Below are 19535 nucleotides of genomic sequence, written 5' to 3'. Positions count from 1 at the left end.
GAGTACAATATATATTTCATATTCATAATTATTTGCAAGTTGCCTCGTTAAAAACCTTGCCAGGAAAACCCATTGGGACAAAACCTAAGCTAAGGGAAAAAGAGTGCAACATGAATATGTCTCCCCCTCATGCACATATGATCCATAATTCTTTTGGTGATAATAGATCTCATAAGATTATTGTTATCACTTTTAAAATATCACCATATACAATCTTTGATCATATATTTTTTTATAACTCTTCCAGAGTATGCATGGACTTCTAAATTATAGATGAGGGGTTCGTGGAACATTAGTCTTTATCCAACTAATTGTATCATTCATGTGTGTACACAACTTTGTTCATACGAAAATTTAAAATTTTAAGTAGATATGAACATAACACATTAATGGTACTACAAATTTTCATTTGTGACAATGATGGTACTCCAAGACCATATATTTATTCCATCTTGTTTTATGATCTTAATTTCCATATCAAATGATCATATATCTATAATTCTTAATACATATGAAGTACTTCAGGACTTCAATACTAATGAACAAACTTTATACATTAATATTTCTCGAAATACAAAAGAAATAAAAGTTTGTTCTTCAATTAATCAAAAACTCTTAAAGAGTCTATCACAACGTATAATTTACGTATTTATATTGCATAGACAACCATAGGTATTTTTCAAATAATAATTTACTTACATGTCTTTATTTCATACAAAGATCTTTGTCATATAGTGCGCGCGACTTTGAATTTATATCACTTAAGACATGTATTAAATTCTTCTAGAATTTTTAGATAAGGCTTATTTCACATTCTCACTATATTAGGAGCTCCAAATAAATAACCTTTTGTTGCAACATTTATGTGACGCTTATAAATCCTCATAAAATATATTCCAGGCTATAATCAAATCATGATTATATTTTCTCAATATTTAAGCCTTACTTCAATCAATCTCATGTCTATGCAAACTTTGTACAACAATTCATTATGTACAAATACATATATGCAAATTTCTCATTAGAAATATTTATTTGCACACCCTACAGGTCTTACTTCACTTTATGTGAGTAAATTTGCCTGGATTGCGTCATAATATTTTGGCCAAAAATCAAAATGTATGTCGATGATTCTCGACAAATCTAATACCATGATCCTTGCTATCTCATGTTAGTTTATTGCATATGCAAACATTCAATATTTATTGTCGACAAAATTTTTAATAAATGATAATTTCCTCCCATATTGACATAACTTATAGAGATCTCTTTAAATTACATATTTTTCAAATATGTTTATCATTTATAGGTACCTATATAGAATCACTTCAGGGATTCAATTATGATCAAATGTGTTATGTCTAACTTCTCTTGGGAGTCTTTTCGAGTACCGTTTTCATCACGGTTATCATTTTAATGCTTTATAACATTAAGGTATCTCCATGAGTACCTCTAGATTTAACAACTTCAGGGCAAATCAAATGAACATTTACTAATAATTTCTATATTGTTCATTTACGCTTCAGGCGTTTTCAACTCATTCTATCTCAACTTTGAGTAATATTGATTTGCAGTTGGTATATATCATTTTGAACTATATCGTTCTTATAACTTTGTGCAAGGATCATTTTTCAAAAATTATCATCGATCCCAACTGCTTCTCTCCCCCTGATCGAGAGAATTTTAAGAAATTGTGATATCTAATAATATTAATACACCTGTAGGGATTTCAATATATCACAATGAATCAATATCTATTTAAACTCATATATATTATATGACATTGAACTTCAGGTTCAATAACTTCAGTTTCAAGTTCAATACTTATGAACTTAATTCATTTCTAAGAATGAGTCATACGTGTATAATTAGAAATACATAAATTACACATTTTGTAAATGCATGATCATATAATCTTATCACATCGATAAGAAACTATGCAATAAAAATCTAATAATGGCTTAAGACTGTTAAAGAAATATAATTTAAATATTTTCTATGTGCAAATATATGCACATTCTTCTTTTGAGCCTTATAAATTAACAATGAGAAGAATCTTCTGGTTCTTCAACAAAATTTAGTCAAATTCTTTGACAATTTATTGCATATGATTGATCATGTCAAAAAATTCAATTCATGAACTTCAAGTTCACTATAATTTGTATTTCAATGAAACTTTCAAAAGGTAATGTAAATTCATTACAACATAATCATTACAAGTTTCATTTTTATATACACGAATAATATAATTATATTATTCTCCAAAACATATACACTCTTCAGGAGTCACTATTATGTTTATCAAACTTTATATTTCTTCAGGAATCACTATCATCAATTCAATGATGTGTATAATTTAAAGATACATGACAACTTCATCATGTTATTGTAATGGTTAAATAGATATAACCATAATATATCATTCATTTTTCCTGGTATCTTTTTAACAAGTCGTCTAATTTATTAATAGACTATTCATCAGTCTAATTATCATGACTTGGTATATTATATATTTAAATGTACAACCAGTACATACAATAAGCTATTTCTTATTACTTTCATAACTAGATAAAAGTTATACATCAGGTACGTACAAATATATTTTACTACTCCAAGTAGCAATTGTATGTAAGACTTCTTCAGGAAGCTTTTCAAATAATCATTTTGTGATTCTTTATCACTTTGATTATATTAAATCACTAACGAATATTAGTAAATTATATATCCACTTTTGGGAATATGCAAACTGAATTAAATAGTAACTATATATACATATTCTGTACCAACAATAGTTTGAAACTATTGATTTTAAGAAATAATAAAATATGTATATATTAATTTGCTTCTGGCATTACCAATATATGTGAAATCTATATTCTTTGAAATAGAATTTCATGCCTATTCATTCTCTTTAGGTAATGATATTTAAATATTCTAAATGTACAATAAGTTTGTACAATTCACATTCTATTAAATAATCAAGTATACTTTTATCTTGATTATAAGTGTGTCCGTACTACAGGTACGCGACTACTATTATTCAATTCCACACATGATATATAGATTTTATGCACTTTGATTGTGTGTGGTAGTTCATCTTTTGGTTGTTTCCAATTTCTTCTGGAAATATTTGAGTAGCAAACAATGTCATTGATTATTTAAAATCATTACATTCACTTCGGGGAATGACGTTGAACAAGTAGAACATTATTATAAATTTCTTAAAAATTTATTACTTGTTCATATATAAAAAGAAATTACTCAGCAATTTCTTTAACAATATTTCAAAGAATATATGAATGCAATTTTTACATAGTCTCCAAGATGTATGCAAAATTTAATCTTTAATATATGTCAGATTCAATAATTTCCAACATTGCAAGTAATAACAATGTATAATAACATGACTAATACGAGTAACCTTTAAAAGTAATTGAATTCAATTCGTATCATTCTCTGCAGGGAATGATGAACAATAAATACATGTCTCATGTATTTAAATAACATTAGTCATGCTCATTGTTATTCTTATACTTTGATGTTTCAATGCAATTTTCTTAACATTCTTTTTAGGTATTCAAAACCCACTATAAAATTGCATCAATAATAATCATTTTTAATGATTCTTTAGTTGTATTTACATAAATACAATCATTTTTTTTTGACAAATATAAAACATTTACTTCAGGAAATGTTTGTCAAAATCTATATCGATATTAGATTACTTTTCATTGTCCTCAAAGAATACAAGAACATATATATAAATATGTATTCATCTCTTTCATTATATATCCATCAACTATATAATGAATATTACGTTTGCATAATCTTCAGAATATATGCAAGATTTTATTGAGGACGCATAATCATCAAGATATATGCAATATTTTATCGAGGATGCATAATCTTCAGGATATATACAATTTTTTTTTATCGATGATGCATAATCTTCAGGATATATGCAATATTTTATCGATGATGCATAATCTTCAGGATATATGCAATATTTTATCGATGATGCATAATCTTTAGGATATATGCAATATTTTATCGATGATGCATAATCTTTAGGATATATGCAATATTTTATCGATAATACATAATCTTTTGGATATATGTATAATTTATATAGATTTTCTCTATCATATCATAGGCACACATATATTGTAAATATTATGAATGGTAAGAACATAATATATATATATGAAATTAATAATAAATATATAAAAACATATACATACATATATAATATATAGATATATAGATAAAAAAGAAAAAGGAAACCAAATGATTCTTGAAATTGTTTCAGTCAGATGAGTATATATATAAATATATATTTAGTGTATCGTGACTTTGAAATAATTCAAGAACTTTAACAAAATACTTACATTGGGTCTTAGGCAGAGATTCATGCTTGAAGCTTGGGCAGAGACTCGTGCTGATAACGTGTTATGAAATAATATAAAATAATATAAAATAATATAAAGTAGATGAGAAGAAAGAAGAAGAAGATGAAGAGAGAAAGAGAAAGTGAATGAGAATTTCTGAGTTGTTTATTCCAATGGGGTGAACCCCTATTTATACAAATACAAGAGTGAGATATTAAGAAACTAAGGAAAAGGGAAACTAAGAAAAAGATGAATGTTGATTACAATTAATGGTAATAAATAAAAGATTTGGACATCCACATAATTATTAATATTTATAACATAAATCATATTTTTATTTTATAAAGAAATTATATTATATTTAAACTTTCTGTCAAAAAAAAAAAAAAACTTGAAAGAGAAGAAAAATAACTAGATCACTTTTTTTTTTTTTTTTGAAGAAAAGCGTGCAATATATAAGCATAAAACAGTTAGACCTGTCGGTCATTACAGAAAATATAGTCGGGCAAGGAGGTCGGCAGCAAAGTACCAAACCTCTGAAGGGAAAAAGCCCACTTGGCCACATTATGGGCCGCAAAATTACAAAGTCTACTCACATGTTCATAACTACAACCGATAAAGGAGGGAGCAATTCTATTACAAAAGGAGACGTAGTTCTCAAGCTCCCAAGGGGAATCTTTCCCATTGAGGGCGTTGATCACTACCCTCGAATCACTCTCAACAATAATATAATGGAAACCAAGAGTCCTAGCCGCCTCTAAGGCCAAGCAGCACGCCGCAGCTTCCCCGCAGAGAGCATCAGCAAACTCCAACTTAGAAGTAGTCACCTCGATCACCTTGCCAACATGATCCCTTGCAACCACAGCTGCACACATGCTATCCATTCCTACTCTGATGTCACAGTTCAACTTCAACCAATCCTGAGGGGGAGGACACCAAACATCGGACGGTCACAACTTGGGGCAAGGGAGTAAGTAAGCTTGGTGATCTGCAAAGGAAAAACGGATAGAGTCAATGCATTTAAAAATATCAACAGAGCTATTGTTGTGTACCTTATCATTCCGCGTTTGCCAAATCTTATCAATTATTATTGAAGCATACAGGAAAGCCTCGTCAGCATTAACGCCTTTGCTTTTTAGGTCCCATAAAAACTTGACCCAATCCCACATTCTAATAGATACCCCAAGGGGTTGACCTCCATAAACGGGAGGCAAAGTCACAAGACAGGAAAAGATGCTCCATGGTTTCGATTGTTGCTCCACACAACGGGCATCTGTCATCCTCAATAGGAAATTTTCTTGCTATGATCTCACGGACAGGGAGAGCCTTAGAGAGGATACACCACCAAAGAACCTTGAGCCGCTCAGGGATTTTACTATTCCACAGTTTGTTCCATAAGGCTGGGGCAACCTCACAAGAACTCGCGCGATCTGCAGCTTGGGCCCTATAGACTGATTTGCTAGAAAAGTAGCCATTAGATTCTAAGGTCCAGCACCAATTGTTCTCTCCTATGCCTGAAGGACTACCTTCTTTCAAGATAGCCGAAATAATCTCATTATCAAATAAGCTGTTAAGCTTTTGGATATCCCAACCCCCATCCGGTAGCAGGAGATCAGCGACTCTTAAATCCTCCTTCAGTAAGGGGCCTCTTGGCCGGGGTAAAAAGCCTTTCAAATGGCCTATCCAAGGGTCATGCCAAACCTTAGTATCCTTGCCATCCTTTATTCGCTTACAGGCCCCTTTGCGAATAATAGATCTTGCTTTAGTCACATTCTTCCAAAACCACGAGTCCGAAGCTTTCGGCTTACAGTCCAAAAAGTGTCGGCCCTTAAGATATTTGGCTTCCAAAATCCGACAACATAAGGATTGGTTTCCTGTCAGAAGGTTCCACCCCCATTTAGCCAGGAAAGCCTGGTTCATTTCTTTTGATTTCCGGAACCCCAGCCCCCCTAAAGACTTGGGGAGGCACAGTTTGTCCCAAGCTTTCAGGTATAGCCCATGATTACCCTTCTCAGAGCCCCACCAGAAGTCACGGACCAAACTGTCAATCTTCGTAGCTAGACGGTTGGAAAGCTTAGTAGTTTGCATTGCATACATAGGTAGAGAAAGGCCTACGGATTTGATAAGCGTCGCTCTTCCCGCTTTTGAAAGAGTCTTAGCTTTCCAACCGTGTAATTTTGAAGTCAGGTTATCTAGTATGAAGTTAAAATCAGCATCCTTTTGTCTCGATCTGAAAAGAGGGAGGCCTAAATACCTGACATTTCCTTCCGGAGATCCAATACCCAGCATAGCCTTGATCCCTTGCTTCATGTTATTGGGGGTATTCTTACTCAAGAAAATGGAAGTCTTCATTTTATTCACCTTCTGACCAGACCAGGAGCAAAACTTCTCAAGACAATCCCAGTATCCTTTGGCCTCCTCAAGATTGGCTTTACCAACCAGAATGAGGTCATCAGCGAAGAAAATATGAGATATCAAAGGGCCTCCCCTACTCAGCCTGATGCCACTAATAGATTTCTTAGCTTGGGCATCTTCCAGAAGCCTAGATAATATGTCCGCCGCCCAAATAAAGAGGTAGGGAGAAAGGGGGTCCCCTTGGCGAAGACCACGCGAGGGGATAATCTTTCCAAATTGGCCTCCATTAATGCAAATGTTGAGAGTGGTGGTAGATATACACTGAGAAACCCAATTCCGAAATTCCGATGGCACCCCAAAACAGTCTATAACATGATCAATAAATCTCCAACTCATCTTATCATAGGCTTTCATAAGGTCAATCTTAATAGCAAACAGACCTTCTCTTCCTCTCTTCCTATTAAATGAGTGAATAATTTCCTGGGCAATCACATTATTATCTTGGATATTCCTCCCAGGAACAAAAGCTGCTTGAGTAGGGCAGATGAGTTTAGGTAACACTGGTTTGATTCTGTTAGCAATAATCTTGGATATTACCTTGTAAACCACATTGCAGAGAGAGATTGGACGATACTGGCTTGGTCTCTTCGGGTTCTGAACCTTAGGGATAAGGACAATATTGGTAGCATTAACACCTTTATGCATACGTCCTGAATGGAAGAAATCCAAGACCGCTTCATAGAAATCATTCTCAACAGATCCCCAATAGTGTTTGAAGAACAATACAGACATTCCATCTGGTCCCGGGGCTTTGTTATTACTCATGGAAAACAGAGTGGCCTTAATTTCCTCGCGAGAGGGTTGTCTAATGAGCTCAGAATGGTCTTCCAAAGAAAGTCTATCGTGGATTAAGTCAGTGCAATTCATCTCAATGTTAGTTTCCAACCCCGTGAAAATTCCTTGGAAAAATTCCATGAATTCATTGCCTATATCCAATCTCTTATTGATCCACATATTGTTTTTGTTGAGAATGCACTCAATGGCATTCCTTCTCCCTCTGATAGAGGCAGAAAGAAAGAAGAACTTAGAACACTTATCACCTTCTTTCAGCCAAGAGACCCTGGCCCTTTGCTTCCAGTTAGGTCCTTCCGAACACGGGCCTCATTAAGAGAGCTCCTGAGATTTCTTTCAGTCTCCCAATCTCTAGAGCCCACCGGGAGCTTTTGAATATGATCCAGTCTCCTTTCCAGATCACGAATCATAGTGTCAATTTTTCCAAATTGGGACCTGTTCCAGTGTAAGAGAGCGACTCTAGTAGCCCCAATTTTCTTGAAGATCCGGGCCGGTGCCCAGTTGTAACTAACCGACTTCCAAGCGGAGTCCACCACTAGCCGACTCCTTTCGTCCCTAGTCCAGGCTTCCTCAAACTTAAAACTCCTTCGGATTTTGTCCTCCAAACCCCCAGAGAGTAGGCACAGAGGACGGTGATCTGAATTTGAGGTCTGGTAAGAGCAGAGAGCCGCCTTTGGGAAAAGACTAATCCACGCTCCATTCGCAAGCCCTTTATCCAGGGCCGATTTGACATGGTTGGATCCGGAGCGGTGGTTATCCCAGGTCAGACAGTCTCCCTGGATAGCCATATTGACCAGACCCCTGGAATTCACCAAGCTGGAAATAACCGGAATGAATTGGTCTCTTCCTTTAGATCCAACTCGTTCATATTCACTCAGGACAAAGTTCGTATCACCCAATATGAGCCAAGGACCACCAAATCTGTCCCCTATTTTCATACAGCTCTCCCAAAAGGATTTCTTAGCATGGAAGTAAGGGGGACCATAAACACATGACAGAAGCCATGGATGAGCTGGGGGATCCGAATAGACAATACCCGAAATATGATTTTGGGAGTAGGCAATACATTCAAACTCAAACCCTATTTTCCAGGCCAAAATAATACCTCCCGCACTACCAATAGCTGGAACAGCAATATGAAAGTAAAAATGTAGCGAGTGAAGTGTACGTACCAAAGAAGTAGCATCTACTTTGAGTTCGGTCAGAAAGATGAAATCTGGGGAGCGCAACCGAATCAGGGACTTCAACTCCCGAACTGTAGAGGTCTGCCCTAACCCTCTACAGTTCCAAGCGATTCCTCTCATGGCTCCTGTGGAGGAGTAGGAGCCTCCTCCACAGGGGTATGAGAATGGGCAGACCCAAATGATCCAGAATCATCAACCACAAAAGTACCGACCATCGGCCTAGCTGAGATCACATTTTTTCCTTTTGAGCACCACTCATCCGATCCCAAGAAGTCACTGTTGGATAAGGAGGCATCCTCCGTTGGCTCCTCCTCCACATCATTAGTAGCAATAGCCTTGACGTCTGAGTCCCAGGGAAAGTCCCTGACAACCCCTGGATGGTGGCGAGGGATCTTCCATGGCCGAGAACAAAGAGACGCCGACGCCCCGTCAAACTTTCTCTTTTTGAAAGGAGTGGTTCTTTCATTAACCTCCGAAGGAGTAGGGACCCCAATGTCACCACCTATGGTTTTAATCTCATATAAGTCCAGGTTTCCAAACTTCTTGAGGTCATGAAGAAGCGTTTCTTGAGCTTGAAAAAAATAGGATAAGGCAAGAGTTTCATCATTATGAAAATTAACTTCTTGGCCACAAGTAGAACTCTCAATGGAAATGGTCTTGTTTGGTGTTTCACAACTAGCAAAATTAATATTATTTTTAAAATCAGGGAGCCCACCCGGCCCATAGGTAATACACGGCCTCTGAGCCTTTAGCAAAGGCAAAGGTGATTTTTGGTTCTCCATAGTGGGCTCGGCTCCATTAAGAGCTAAAATGGACTCATTGCACCTATTAATAGGCCCACCAGAAAAAGCTCCATCTCTAAAATGATCCACTTTTGAACCCGTCCCAATAGAAGAGAAAGCCGGCCCAATAGCTCCCTTTAGAAAGTCTTTCTCTTTCCCACTCATCTTCCTTAGGTCAACTGATTTTGAATTAATAAAAGGCAACATTTCAGTCGACTTTCCATCACGCAGAGTACGACCAGAAGCCATATTACCCGTAATGGCAAATTCTGGCATGCACGAGGCAGAGCCAGCTTTGGGAACCCACATCTTGTATCGAGCCTTCCCCTCGCCCAGCGAGCTCCGACCCGCCGCCATCACTGTGCGACTCGCTAACCGAGAAACAGGGGTCCGTCGAACCGCTCCCTTCGCACCAGAGACCAAGGCCAACGGTCGACTTCCCCCACGAACCGAACCAGAAGCCACCTGTGCCGACGACGACGAAGCTGGATTGAAGGACTTTGCACCCGAAAAGACATCCAGGTAAGAAGAATCCATAGACAGCCATGGCCCAAACAAAGGGAAAGGAACCCCCTTCAGGCTTGAAACCGTAACTGGAGAAGCAAGGTGACAACCTCTTCTTTGATGACCTAACTTGCCACAGTTATAACAAAAGATCCCCAATCTCTCATACTTGAATTGAACCCACCTTTGGATGCCCGATTCCAGATCAAAATAACAACCTGAAAACAAGGGTAGGTTAACATTGAGGTTAATCAAAACTCTGAGAGACTTGCTCCATAGGGCCGGATTGCCTTTGTCTAAATCGACCTTAATCACTGAACCGGCTTTAGTCCCCAAGATTTTACCATTATCAATGGAGAAATAGTCTCTCGGGAGATTAAAAATGTGTAACCAAATTCTAACATTTTCAAACATGTCAAAATGTTCCTTCTTAGGTGCCCAAGCTTTCAAGATAAAAGTGTATCCACGTATACACCAAGGACCACGTTCAAGTGCCCATGAGCGATTTTCAGTGCTTAAAAAACCTAACTCAAAACAGTTATGGTTGTTAGCACCATCATTCAAAGCTACAACAGTCACATTAAACTTCCAAACCTTTTCCACAAAGTCAATGATAGTGGCCTCATTAATTACCATTGGGGCCACAACTTTCCCAAGAAGACAAAAGGTGGATAAAGCTTGCTGAGAAGAGGCACACGGACTGATCTTGACTGAAGCTTCCTCAAAGGAATAACACCTTCCATTAGTAGAAATGTTGGTGGCATTAACTAAAGCCATTGAAAGCAAACAATGAAAGACAAGCCACCAAACAACCAACCTCACCAACTCCCTCACACCCTTACCAACCCCTACCCCACAAACCAGGGATACCCCACAACCACGACAACAAGAAGGAAACAAATGAAAAATAAACCAAAGAAAAGGGCAGAGAACCTAAGACCCAGGGCAGAATTAGACACAAACACACAATACCAAGGGAAGTCAACGACACAACCAAACCCCAAAGACACTTACACAACCACCAACTCTGAAAAGAAATAGGAAGAAAAGAAAGAAGGGATAAGGAAGATAGCTATGAGAGAGTAGTAGATGACCATTCTCTCTATTAACGTGTTGGGTTGCTCATGGGAAGTTTGTAAAAAAAAAAAAAACCTTGAAAGAGAAGAAAAATAACTAGATCACACTATGTATAATTTTATTTTCTCTGTTCTTTTTAGCTTTTCTTTACTTTTATTTTTTTCATTAAAAATTAAATTTTTTATTATTTCATTTTTTACATATGCTTTCATAAATGTATATGCAATATATATGCGTTAAAAAAGAGGGTTAACTCAACCAAACCAATAAATGAGTTAACAATTAAACACCACTCCAACTCCAACTCCAACCGATTTACCATCTTAATTTCAATCACAAATAAACACCACTCCAACTCCAAGTGCACTTCTCCTCACATTATTTCTTATTTTCCTTTTGGGAACATTTTAAAGTCACATAATTTCATATCATTAGTTGACACTTCTAAAAATAAAAAAGTTAAGATAAGAGAGGCTCTTTCAAAACAAAAGGAAAAGAAGAAAGAAAAGAGACTTCTAGTAAAATATACATTTTATTTTTTTAAAAATGTGTATTTATATACATTTTACTAAAATATGAATTTTAGTAATTGATTGGGATTTTTGTTGTATTTTTTACTTTTACGATTTTAATTGTTTCATACAAATTTATATTAGGAATAGTTCCATAGTTTTGTGTGCAAACTAAATGCATATATAATATAGGGATAGGATTTGGTCCCGTTATGCCAAAATAAGGAATACAATCCCTGATTGTACTGTAGCCGTTGGATTGAATTGGGGCATGATCTAATGGCTGGGGTTAAAGTAGGGGTATTTAGGGGGGAAAATGGTAACCGGTTTGTTTTTTTTTTTTTAATTTTAATTAATTAATTTTTTAAAAACTGACACCGATTGACATTTGACGTTTGACGTTTGATGTACGGGTGACAGTTACCAATTTTGAAAATACTCTAAATAGTGGGTTCATGGGTTATTAGGGCACATTTCGTTCTTCTTCTTCTTCACATTGCCTTCTTCGTCTTCTTCTTCACATTTCCTTCTTCTTCTTCTTCACAGTTCCTTCTTCTTCTTCACATTTTGTTGTAGTGATTAAAATTATTTTAAAGTTTGGGGGGGAAACTGCAGTACGTTCGGAGTTACTGTACTTCGTTTTCTGGTTCTCCGGCTCCGTCTCCGACCTCGGTGTACAAGTAAGTTTCTCCGAATGTAGCAATTTTATTCTTCTTTTGCATGTTTGTTCGTTCTTTAGTTTGGGGATGTGAAAAATTGTCTAACATTGTTAAAGAAAGATTTAAACTTTTGTAAAGAGAAGTGTTGTTCTTCAACCGTGTATGTGCATTTAATTTTGTTTTTGTGTTCCATTTTTGGTTTATTGAGTAATTTTAATCCTTTGTACATGCATTAAATCTGCTTCGTGAACAAGGTTTGATTCTCAGATTTCTGAAAATCGAAGGTACATGTGTGTACCCTTTTTGTTTGTTTTTTTATTGTGAAAGTGTTTTGGATTAATTTATACCCTGTGTATTTAGGGGTCTTTGTTCAGAGTGTGTTAGAGTTAGTTCATCACTGTAAGTGGTTGTTATTTTTCAGTTAGTGAAGATTGCATTTAATTTTTTTTGGTTATGGTGTGTAGTCATTATATAAAGTACTCTTCTATTGTACTCTGAATATATGCAATAATACTCAATATATTCAGTTATTGAAGATTGGATTTCATTCTCTGTTTTCACCATTGTCACTGCCATGATTCTTGAATCATGAACAGAAGGATTAACAATCCTAATACAGTGAAACAATTTTAACAAAAGAATGTAATGAAAGAAAGAAAAGCTATGTAAACATTGGTATGTACAGTGTTGCTGAAATATAATTGTTTTCGAAAATCAATTTTGTTTGGTAATTTGGTAATTTTATTGTGAAAGTATTTTGGATTCACGTGTTTGGTCATTTTGGTGTGTATTTATTTTACCCAAATGTTTTACCCTCGGCTGCCCTATATTGACCCAATTTTTTTTTTTTTTTTGAAAGTAAGGAAAACAATGGAATGGTGATGGTTGTCATGTGTTGAGTTAGGTAAAGAAACAATGGAATGTGATTTTTTTTGTTATCTGTTGGGTAGTGAGTGATTGTTGTAATGTAATTACAAGTTTTAGTTTGGATTTTCCTATTGTCATAAATTCGTTTTGAAAAATTTGATTGTTTAGACATAAGATTCATGAGTTAATGAGATACAGTATTGATAAAAAATATGACAGTTTTGATTTTTTTTGTGTAAATCAATTATCGGAGAATTTATTGAAATTGGTTATGACAGTTAGTAGTTAAGCATTGTTTTGTTAATTCTGATATTAAATGTTTTCGAACTTGTTTTGTTCTCTGTTCATTATGAATTAAGAGGTACAAGGTACCGAGATTGGTTAAGCATTGTTGAGTTTTTTTTTTTTGGCTTTGGTCGTACAAAGAGAGGGAAACCCGTGATTATATTCATAGTACATGTCATTGACCCCTCTTGGCTCTGATCTTGATGATTTAAGTGTTAGCCAAAAAGGTTTAATTCATGGCCAATTAAGTATTACAATTTCATGGATTTAGTAATTGTTGTTCAATTCAGTCCATTTTGTGTGTAAAAAAACTTGGATTTTACCTCATTTAATTCTTGTTTGAGAATTTTTTTTATAAGCCCGTTTAGACCTATTTCACAAATATGGTTCTGTTCATTATTGTGTATGGCAGTTGTTGGTTAAGTTTTATTTTGTTCATTGTTTTGGTTGTGCAAGGTGTAGATTCTTTGGAGTAGTTCATCAATTGCTTGGAAGCAAACTTTTTTGTGTGTCAAACATCATATGTTTTTATCTGATGTGCATGGTGTGTTTGAAGTCTGAATTCTGGGAATGCTTTTTGTTTCGTATAATTTTTAAGTATTGGAAATCATTTAGTTAAAAAGAGTTTCACATCATTTTAATGTACTTTAATGTGTAACATGCAAGAAGCATGAAATGTGTGTTTGAAATCTGAATTTTTTCAATGCCAAATGGTTAAGTTGATTTTATGTGATTTTAGGTGATTACAATGCACGATTTTCATTGTGTTTTGGTCAATTATTTTTTTTTTATATAGTGTATTTGCTGAAATATGTAGTCCTTAACGTTTAAATTTGTTTATCTTTAATTTGGTTAGGTTCATCATACATGGCTGGGAAACGCAAAAGGAAATGGGGAAATGAACCCGTAAAGAAGGATGTCACTCCCGAGCCGAACGATAATGCGGTTGCTTGGAGAAATTTCTTCTAAGTTTTGAATGATGGATAGTTGTTTACTCGTGTGAATGATGTTTAACATTTATTTTATTATATATTTGATTGAAATTATGTCCATATGTAGCAATGCGAACTACAAAGCCCTTCGAGTAGCTGAGAAGGGATTAACTGAGAAAGAGGTTTGATGTCACTCAATTTTTTTATGTCAATTGTCCGTAATTCATCGTAATTGTTTGACATACTTTAAGATTCTTTCCATGTACTCTGTAGTTGATGTAAGTTTGCCTCATATTACAGGATACCGACAAATTGAAAGTGCAATATAAAGGTTTCACCAACGAGGAGAAGTCTGAGTGGAGAAGCTATGACCCTAACCCTACTCCCGCTAAGAAGGCAGTGCCAACAAGGGGGAGGAAACCAAAGGCAGCTGATGGCAAGGGGAAGAAAGTGCAGGTGGATGAGGAAGAGGTTGCTCCTGAAAGTGAAGAAGCATCTGTGTACGGTCGATGCTCCTTCAACCGTTTAATTAGGATTTGCAAGAACCTGAACCTGGAGCAGAAAGATGTGATCCAAAATGCTGGATTTGGATCATTCATCAGAGAGGATGCACCATACATTGACACCCGACTAGTGAGTTGGTTAATCAAACATGTTGAACCAACTAGTAGCATACTGGATTTGTATGGGAGGAAAATTCACTTATCTACCGCGATGTTCGGAGATGTTATGGGGTGGACGACGGAGGGGATCCTGTAGTCACCGAGGGTGATTGTGACACTCGATATCTGTAGGAGATATTGAACGTTGTCGAGTACACCGTGTCGTTGACAGGGTTGGAGAAATCTTTGTTGGAGTGCGTTGAGGCAGACAGCCTATTTCTGATTAAATTTTCTTTGGTGGTCATAGGTACAGTCCTTGCACCAAAAACGGGCTGCGATATCACTTCGGGGTACTTGCACTCCCTTAAGGTTACCAGGGACATTCGCCACAAGAACTGGGCAACTGCCGAGTTCAGGTATCTGATGAACTCAATTTTCAGATTCCGAAATAAGGCCACGAAGAATGTGTCTGGCTGCACCTTATTCCTCCAGGTACATTGATTTTGTTATCTTTCATTTATGTAAATGTGTTTATTAAGTTTATAATATAATATTGTAATTTATTAGTCGAATGTATTCCTAATACATTGTTTGTTTGTCACAGTTGGTGTACTTGACTCACGTGGAGTGGAACTTTGGATATGTCGACCGAACAGTGCTCCCCGTTGATTTTCGGGATAGTAAACAATGTAAGTCCGCTTACAAATTTGTGAAAGACAATGGGGGTCCCAACAACGACAAGGTACATCGAATTTTGGTTATAATGTGGTAATGTGATTTCAGTTGATATTAATTATTTTGGGTTTGAAAAATTAAATTTGTTTAATTTGTTATGTTTAACAGATAACGCTCACTTCGAATCCCGTAATACTGCCCAACTACTACTCCGACTCGGAAGGAAGAAAGAGCAGTGACCACTTTGTCAGCTCTATGAACGAGTTGAAGGAGTACTTCTCCAATGAGTTAAAGTCTCAGTTGAGATCATTTTCTTTGAAATTTATGGACAAAGGAGAAGGTGTAGGTGGTATTGACCGAGAGTTGGAGGAGGATGCTGCTGCGGAAGTGTGGAAGAAGGCAGAGTGCAGCCAGGCCGTGGAGGAGTCCCCGTTGAAGTCCCCTGTCCGTTCGAAGACTAATGTTGTTGGTCTATCCGAGGAAAATGTGGTGGAATCTGTAAGTACGCCTTCACTATCTGCTACAAAATCTGTTGAAGATGAAGGTGCTGCACATAAGACCTTCGACGATGAGGACTTTGATATAGTCGAAGTGGCGTCTTTCTGGAATAAAGGCAAAGCCCTCGTCAAATCAAAGAAGACACATTCGGAGAATGTGCCTTTAATTGAGGATGACTTCAACGATAAGGCCTACGAGCAATTTATTGAGTCGGGCAGAACTGTTGTCGGGCCTTTCAAGACGAAGGAAGCGATCCCCCGTAACCAATATGGGTTTTACAAGTTTGTTTTTAGCAACACATTAGATCCGGGGTAAGTAAATGTTATTTTCGTATCTCTCATTATCATATACTTGTAGAAATTTTTAATAACAGTTACATTGATTACAATTGAATCAAATATGTGCTTGCAAAATTTCAAAAGTTTGAAGTGGATAGGAGGTGCATGGCATCGTTGCGACCCTTGCAAGAAGTTGAGGGATTCGTAAGTGTCAAAGTAGTTACTAAATATGTATCATTTATTGTACATGTGTAAATCATATTTCATTTTGTTGCAGATCATTGACTGTTTTTCTATACTAATGAACAAGTACGAACGTGATAGTCGATTAGCTGACCAACCTCGTGTTTGGTACATGCCCACTCGCATCTCGGTAATTGCTTTGCTGTACAACTTATTTTAAATTTTGTAATTCTTCAGTTTGGTTGTAATTTCTGTTACTTGACAAGATGAACAATGCTTTTGCAGCAAAAAACTCTCGGTTCGTTTAATGTGAAGAGGATTGCGAAAGACCGGGAATGGTCAAAACTGTTTTACGAAGACAACTTCTAAAAATGCGTCAAGGTACTTCATCATATACACATGGTCGTTCTTAATTGTAATTTTGAAAACTGAGATATGTTAGCGATGCATATTGGTCATTGTAGTGTCGAATATCTATATGGTCTGTAATTTCAATTTATTTTTGACTTTATTGTTCCTCTATTCAATTGTAGATGTTTGTGCCGGTGTTGACTCTAGAAGGTGCACCACATTGGTTTGATGCCGAAGTTAATATGAAGTCCAAGGTTGTCTCATTTCTGGACTCCCTACACACCGCAATGGATGAGAAGTATCGTGTGGACGCTACGAAAGAAATGGTAAAGTTGCAAAGTTTCATTGTTTGATGTGAACTCATTCTTCATTGAATCTAACTAATTGTATATGTTTGCAGTTGTCGACGTTGGACCTTTTGTTTGAGGAGAATAGGTCGAAGAATGTGACTTTCGTGGATTTCGGAATTGATAGGAAAGATCGCGGGTACTTCATACCAAATGTAATTTTCGTCATCATCCACACGTATCTATTAAGTTCTACACAATTAAGTTAAACATTAGTTTTGAGAACATAAGATATACAAAACATACTCATTTTGCGACAACTCATATCTTTAACGCAATATAAGTTGGAAAATGATGAAAAGGCAAATAAAAATGATAAAAATTAATTTTCTAATAACATTCTCATTGCGTTTCTTATCTTCTTCCAAAATCTTGATTTGGTTTCGCAATCCAGGTGTAGCATCTGTACTTCTCTTAACATGTGATTTATCGATCCAACAAAAGTAATCACATCCTCGACTTTTCGTTCTCCTGAGTTGAAAATAACCCTATTAGTTTATCATGGCTGCCTAAGTACAGAAAACATAAATGAGAAGTACTTTTGAATCTAAAAAGACAAAACTCTTACATAGTGTGGACATCCGAAGAATCGACGACCAGGATTTGCTCTACTACTAGAAGTCCAAACATAAGCTAGATCACCACAGTAGCAATGGGGTGTCCCTGAAGTGAATTTCTCTAAGGCGGACCACCCCCATCGAACCCGCATGATTCTTCTCCACCACCAGCCACCATGTTCGATGTATTATAATTTGTGAGGTATACAAATTTTTTTTTTGTTCTAACTATGGTGGAGATAATGTGTGTTACTCACAAGGAAAGGGGGCACCTGTTTATATATGGGAAATTACATTCTAAATGAGTTAGTGGTGGGAAAATGAATATATTTTTTAAAACTTTCTCACATTCACCTTTAACTTGATCAATCTTGGTGCCAAAATAAACCCCAATTTCGAAACCTAATTCGTACAACATAATAGGGCATGGCTGATTGTTTCGTTGGGAAGCGTATCATGTCATGTCACAAGCAGTCCTTTCTTTTAAAATAATATTTTAGTGTTGTGTGAATTGACAAGGTCCCTCGAGTGAACAGTGTACGTCCCATATTAACACCAAAAATCTAATATTTCAACACTAATTTTTTTTTTTTCAATTCCAACCACAACACTAAAAATTACACCAAATATTATATTCTTTATTATTCTATTATTTTATTAATATAATAAGAATATTTTAATACTAAATATTTGTTAAATCCATTAAATAATATTAGTAAATATTAAATATTTTAATTTACATTTATTGAATTTTTTTTTATATTTATTTTCAATCCTTATGGTATTTTTGACAAATGTTGTTCAAGTTTTGTTGTATTTGTGATACTTTAATTATTGGTAATAGTCCAAATCGTAAAAACTGTACCGCATCGCACCCATTTTCGCGGTGCGATTTCTGCGATTTTAGTTTCGCGGTGCGAGTGCGGTTTGAGAAATTGGAAAAACCGCATGTATGGATTGGTTTAAAAAAAAAGGTTAAAAACTACACTACCCACACTGCAAACACCCTAATATATTTTTAGCACACTTAAAAATATAAAAATATAAACAAATACATTTATAAAAGTTTTGATTAATATTTCTTGATAATTATTTAGTTTTTTTTTAATATTATATAATTATTAAAAAGTAAAAAAAAAACGTTTAGTGTTGTCTACAGTGCCAACCTAAATATGGTGGGACACTGTAGACAAACCCAAAATTGATGTTGCAAATGCCGTCCGGTTGGACATGCTTTTAGTGTAATATCACCCTATTTTTTGGTTTATGCAGGCCCATTGGAGATGGCCTTACACTGGGATACACTTGTCTCTGTGGGACTGATACAGTGAACATCCTGTTTCTATCTCTGTCTCCATCGTGAAGCCGAAAATTACATGTCAGAATATTTTTTTAAAAATTACAATTTTTCACGAGGGGTTCGTTATGGTAACAATGTCATCCTTGTTTCAAAAATATTCGAACAGGTAACAATGAACATCCTATTACTATCTGTATCTCTGACACACAGTAAGTACTCAGGTTACCATTGGTGTACCGGAATCACTATCCTCCTCACGAACTCACTGAACATCCTCTCCGGCTAGGGTTCTACTGAGCGGCAGTCAACCGTTCATAGTACTCACACTATTACTGGCGGTGTTTTTT

At 35.8% G+C, this 19535-nt stretch overlaps 1 protein-coding gene across 1 annotated transcript; it reads left to right on the top strand.

The window, feature by feature from the left end:
• Positions 1-14186: 14186 nt before the first annotated feature.
• LOC133031871 (uncharacterized) lies at positions 14187-17419 on the top strand. Its single transcript, XM_061105623.1, has 5 exons — positions 14187-15491; positions 15604-16483; positions 16595-16823; positions 16949-17014; positions 17167-17419. The coding sequence occupies exons 2-3, from the start codon at positions 15930-15932 to the stop codon at positions 16656-16658; spliced, it is 618 nt and encodes a 205-aa protein (XP_060961606.1). The 5' UTR covers positions 14187-15491; positions 15604-15929; the 3' UTR covers positions 16659-16823; positions 16949-17014; positions 17167-17419.
• Positions 17420-19535: the final 2116 nt, after the last annotated feature.

Source organism: Cannabis sativa, chromosome 1 (genome assembly GCF_029168945.1).
Source record: "Cannabis sativa cultivar Pink pepper isolate KNU-18-1 chromosome 1, ASM2916894v1, whole genome shotgun sequence".
Classification (NCBI taxonomy): Eukaryota; Viridiplantae; Streptophyta; class Magnoliopsida; order Rosales; family Cannabaceae; genus Cannabis; species Cannabis sativa.
The sequence above is the reverse complement of the archived record's forward strand: the minus strand, read 5'-3'. Positions and strand labels throughout refer to the sequence as shown.

What these genes read in the sequence shown, in the direction of transcription:
- LOC133031871 (XM_061105623.1), top strand. Translation starts at nt 15,930, where the DNA reads ATGAACGAGTTGAAGGAGTACTTCTCCAATGAGTTAAAGTCTCAGTTG. An exon ending in AGCAACACATTAGATCCGGG is followed by an intron (nt 16,484 to 16,594) that starts GTAAGTAAATGT and finishes AAATTTCAAAAG; the next exon opens with TTTGAAGTGGATAGGAGGTG.